The sequence below is a fragment of the Gavialis gangeticus genome, unplaced genomic scaffold (assembly GCF_001723915.1).
Source record: "Gavialis gangeticus isolate Ggan-Ray unplaced genomic scaffold, GavGan_comp1, whole genome shotgun sequence".
In the NCBI taxonomy this organism is placed as follows: Eukaryota; Metazoa; Chordata; order Crocodylia; family Gavialidae; genus Gavialis; species Gavialis gangeticus.
The window spans coordinates 124,511,301-124,517,073 of NW_017729032.1; the positions used below are offsets into that span (position 1 = coordinate 124,511,301).

Genomic DNA, 5,773 nt, shown 5'->3' on the forward strand with positions numbered 1-5,773 from the left:
CGGACTAGATGATCTGCTCAGGTCCCTTCCGACCCTAGAAACTATGAAACTATGTATTAAATGGGGGAACTGATTTTCTGATCAGGATAAAGCACCCAGCTTTGATTGCTGCTCCACCATGCAGTAGCTATGGCATTACTGCTCAGATAACTGAAGGAGTCAGTTAACTTAATGGCTCATTGTTCATCATGGGCATTAATGATCCTTTATCCTTTTGAATTGTCTCAATGTTCCACTAATTAAGCTAACCCTTCTTAAGACAATTTTGTTTTCTGCAAGCTGCTCCTGGTCTCTCTGCCCTCCTATTTCACGGCCCTGGAGATCAGAGTGCATTGTATGTGAAAAAATATGGCATTTCTTATGGCTATATATATGGATCAGGGAGCATATTATATACAGGCAGTCCTCAGACTTAGGATACAATTGGTTCCTGAAAACTGCGTCTTAAGTCGCAATGTTGTAACTCGGAACCAATTTTCTTATTAAAAACAATGCTATAAATGGGGGATTGGTTTCTGAACCAAGGCCCGATACCCTATTTTCACCAAAAATACCCCAGAATTTTGTACTCAATCAATTATACATGAGTAATATAGCTACATTAATGTATTTATATTGTAAATAGTAATCATATTGATTTGGAAGGACTTCTTTGAGGTGACTTTGCTGGACTTTTTGAAAGGCTCTTGGTTGGACTTCTTGAAGGGTTCTTGGCTGGAGTCTTCTCAGGAGTCTTGGCTGCAGGTTTTTCTGGAGTCTTGTGTGCTTTCTTAAAGAAAGTGTCCAAGGAAGTTTGGACAGATGTTCTCCAGGGAGATGAGCGACGCAGCGACCTTGTTCGCTGGTGTGGCGTCGCATCGGATCAAACGTTGTAAGACAAAACTGACATCATAAAGTTGAAACGGTGTCAATTTATAAACGTTGCAAGTGCAAAACATTGCAACTCAAAACGTTGTAAGTCGAGGACTGCCTGTATAATAATAATTGAGCTTATTTTGGGGTTGGAGGTGAATTCTGTTACCTTTTAATTCTCCTGTCAGCCCTCTCCCCTGCACACATACATCTCTTACTCATGTATTTAGAAGTAAATGAATCTTATCTCTTTAGAAGTTAGGTTTTTCTGAAGCTGAGTGCCCACTGCAAAATACATTAGCACTTGTTATGGGAATTGCAGTTTGACTGGTTGGTGGAGAAGGAACAGTAATGGGTGGAGAAAGATGTATTCTTTCTTTAAATGCCAAGAATGATAGATCAGATAGAATCTTCCCTGTAAGCATATGACACCACTCAACTCAACCCAGATGCTTGAGAAACTTTGTTTCTGCTTCAGGCAATAGAGGCAATTTTAGAATGAGCCAACCAGTGATCCCTGTTATGGGATGCACTCGTTGCTCTTAACAAAATCTTTCTTCTGAGTCAATATATTGCAGCAATATTTCTGAAGTTTTCCTTATTTCTCTTCCTACTCCCCAATGTTCCTTGTTTATAGTTTTAAAATGTCAGTTTTCCTTAAAAGCCTTATAAAGGTTTTATAAGATGCAAGGCCTCTGTATTATTATTCAGACATTCCAATTTTGAAAGAAGAATGTGTTCTTCTTGGGAATTAGCTGTACAGTAAGAAGCTTCTTTATGAGTTCATAGATTAGGGAACATACAGCTTTAGGATTTTGAAAAAAATAAACTATTGAGTTTCTCTTTTATTAATTCCCTGTAAATGATTCTGCAGTTAAGTTGCATAACTAAAGTTTATCATGTTTTTGTTGTTAACAGGGAAGGGCGCTCTAATGCTCATATTAAAGGAGATTACCAAAGAATTGGTGATGTTATGTTAAAGAACATTCAGAGTATGAAGGTAGGAATGATCCTATAACCATTCAGCTTTGGCATGGATTATAATCAAAGTATTTTTCACTTTAATGGTGTAATTCCTGGTGCTTTTTATCATGTGGTGTGAACTTCATTAACAACAATTTGTCAATTAAAGTAAATCAATTTCTGTTTTCTCTGAATGGAAGTCTGAGTTGCAAGCCCTTTGATTTTTAATTATTACAGATGCAATAAACGCATACACTCAGGAGGTTTTTCAAACCACTTGAACTTTCAAATAGGGGAGCAAAGAGCATGAATAAGCAAAACAAACATACTTCTTCAAAAGATTGGGGTGAAGGAAGGACTTACCACAGTTCAGCTGAATCTACTCTGTTTTGTCTCTCCACTTTATCCCACCAACAGTGAAAGCTAAATTGCATTCATTTACTACATGCTTCACTCAAGAGTAGATCACTGAAGTTTAGCTTCATGCAAGGTGGGAAGAAGCACACTGATCAGTTGATTTGCACTATCAAGCAGTAAGTCAGGAGACTTTAATGCAGTATAACTGCATTTAATGCAGTATAATTGTTCACCTGTCCTTGCTCAAAATGAGATCACCATTTCCATGTGCAGATATGAGATTGAGGAATCACAATAAACAATTGTGCATGTAAATGTCTCTTGCAAGACACTTGAAGTGTTAGTAACCTTACAATGACATATTCCAAGTAGGCGCACATTTGCAAACCTAGCTCTCTGGAAACTGATCCTAGATACGAAATTGTGTTGGAAGCTCTGTTCTTCCGTAATTCAAAATTGAACTGAAATATTTTTATATATTTTATGTATTATTTTTAAATTATGGGATAGGTAACTTCAGTATTTTTGAAAAGAGAAAACAAAACTTGTAACTGTTAAAAGCTGGCTAGAGCCTCGTACAAGATCATTCAGTGCACTGGTTGTACAGTGTGAGCCTGCAGTGGAAGTCGCATACTGCTGAATACTACCACAGAGAGTATGGAGTTACGTACAAGTCTGTCAAGACACCAATGAGGCCACTAGAACATGGTTTACATTGTTAATATGGATGGGAATCCTGCCTTGCAATCCACTATTAACCCATTTCATCACTGACAGACCAATCATGACTATTTCTTCAATACACTTGCAAGATACTGCTTTATTTCCCCATGACAGTAAATGGCAATATGCACTTTTTAATACCAGCTAATTATTCCCAATAAGTGTTACTCTTTGCCTACATGCTTTCTTACCTGAACCCTCATGGTAAACTTAAAAATTATGTTTAGAGCTAAGTATCTGGTACCTTATAACCTTAAATTGTTTGTTCTTTGATGCCCTCAGGTCTTTCTGTGAAACTGCCCAGGAGAAAGATTGCAGCTTTCACTGTAACTCTCACCCCTTTGCATGCTGTCACAGTCACCTTCCTCTGTTTTCCATTAGAGGATCCAGCTCCATCTCCTTTGAGAGCGACCATCGCTAAAGCCAAAAATCAAAACCCAGTTTAGCTTAAAGAAATCAATAGGGAACAGAAAAGTCAGTTTAAAATCTACACGCTTATGCTGTGTTTTATCGAAAGCCCTCTGAATTGACACACTCCATTTAATTAACATGGGGAATAAGTGAAGAGTAGTAAATAACTGCCAGGCAGGTTCTGTAGAAGTGAAGAAGGGTACCTCCTGGCTTAGTTTCACTGCCTATCAAAATGACATGTCCATAGCCTAAGCAAGTACTAGAAACTAGCTCAATTATAGTACAACTACCTTAAGTATAAAGATGTAGTAAATCACCAGAGGGAGGGAGTAGATTGGAAATCTGTCAAGCGGCACATTAGCTTCAGATTAAGCCAGTTCAATATATGCAAGTCCAGTTTTCCCTCATTTTCTGCTACAGCGTATTTATTGGTTTCTAGACTTTGCTTTGTCCATTATATGATCTCTGTTCATTGCTAAAATAATCTGCTTCAATTTACAAAATAAAACTGCAATCAGACTCTCTTTTTTAAAGAAAGTCATAGACTTATAATTAGATGGGCCTTATGCTGACTAAGATGAAGTTGCTTCAGCCCTACCCACACAGCATGCAAATTGCATTCACTTCTGATCACTTACAGATGTGTAATTCATACCACCACTTGTCTCTGCACTTGAGTGGCCCATCTAGCACAATGTGGATACAAAAATAATCCAGGCACAGAAAGTATGAAATATTGTAACCTGGTTGTTGCTATATGGATTGCACCTGTATGTTTGTGGGGAAGGGGGTTGTCCCAAGGCCTTCCAGATGTCAATCCTCTTTAATAAATAAACCAAAGCTGAAATTTTAGTTTTACATAGCTAAGCTACATCAATGAGGCCTAATGGGGTCAGATACCTACATACACATGCCCCCCTCCTCCCTCCATTTATTTATTTGTTTTGGAAAATTCCAGTCTATACGTTTCCTAACTCCAGTGTTGTTCATCCCCCTTGACACATGCTCTTTCTTGTATATAACTTCAGGATATGTAAGATATTGAACCCTGAATTTCTGGGCTGCTGCTAGACTCTGCACCTATTAGTTTTGATTTATTTATTCTACAGGGGATGCGGAGAGGGTGAGAGTGGAGAAGACTTGGAACAAAGGGTTAAATTAAGTGTATGGGGTGGGATTTTTCAGTTTCAATAATTAATTTCTTCTTTTGTAGGGTAATGTCAGAGCCTAAGTGTTGCACTGAGACAGGGATTTTGTTTGGAAAAGCTATGGCAGCATTAGCCAGATCTTGTATTGGGACAAACTTGGCTGTTCGTGCTTGTTCATGCATCTTCCATACATGCTTTTTTCTTTCTCTCTGCCTAAAAGCAACTGACAATTCACCTGCGGAAGCACAATGAGATTTTGATGGAGTTGGAGAATGAGATTAAGAACTCTCGCAAGCTGGAGACCTTGTGCAGGGACTTTGAACTACAGAAAGTCTGCTACCTGCCCCTCAACACCTTCCTCCTCAGGCCTTTGCATAGGCTGATGCACTACAAGCAGATAATGGAGAGGCTCTGCAAACACTACCCACCAAACCACACAGACTTCAGGGACTCCAGAGGTGAGGCAGGGCAAATAATCCACGTTGTGGAACAATGGACTAGCAACCTGGTCTCATTATATGGTTCCTCTTCTAACTACCAGCATGCTGTAGTGCAAGTATTCCTATATTTAAATATAACACATTGAAAAAGCTTCAGGGTTGCATAATCAAGGACTCCAGGTCAAGAAATATTACTGTGAACATGGCCTGTGCATATCCATTATGATACAGTTTTTAATTACAGGGTAACATTATTTTTCCAGACACAGGTCTGTTTGATTGCTGTTTCCACAGTTCAGTCCAGGAGCTCAAAGCTGTTGGTATACTCGCAAATCTGAAGAAACTATCCTCTCTTGATGTCAGAATTTAGCTCTTGTCACTTCTTCCTGATGACCTAATTTCTTCTCCTCCCTCTCCTCGCCCTGACATATGATTTATCAGTGGGATTTATGCTTCTAAATCACTGAGGGCCAAATTCACCAAAGGATTTAAGCAGCTTACTTGGGGATGGAATCCACAGACCCCAAAGCAGGCTCTTAGATTCCTAACTTCCTAAATGCACTGAATAAGGAATACACCTATATTTCCTATTCAATACATTTAGGAAGTTAGGAATCTAAAAGCAGAATTCCCTACACTGTTCACTGAGGTGTCATAGACTGGGGTGATGCTGCAAGTGGCCCTTAGGAGGTGCTGAAGAGAATATCTGAAATACCACCCCTCCTACATTTAGATGTTAACCTGTAGGCCTGAATTAATGGCTTTTGTGATGACTGGGTTCATAGTCCCAAGTCCCCTCCAGTATTTGGGTATCTAACATCCCTTTGGCTATGAACTGTTTCTTAGGGACGTCCAGTTGATTAGCCCATAGACACTCTG

General features: G+C 39.1%; 1 protein-coding gene across 6 annotated transcripts in view; it reads left to right on the top strand.

The window, feature by feature from the left end:
• Positions 1-5,773, top strand: part of FARP1 (FERM, ARH/RhoGEF and pleckstrin domain protein 1) — a 405,781-nt gene that overhangs the window by 376,622 nt on the left and 23,386 nt on the right. For all 6 annotated transcript variants that reach the window (XM_019523933.1, XM_019523936.1, XM_019523934.1 and 3 more), the window contains exons 17-18: positions 1,771-1,852; positions 4,675-4,912. In XM_019523933.1, the coding sequence (XP_019379478.1) occupies positions 1,771-1,852; positions 4,675-4,912 (320 nt within the window). The remainder of the gene's footprint in view (positions 1-1,770; positions 1,853-4,674; positions 4,913-5,773) is intronic.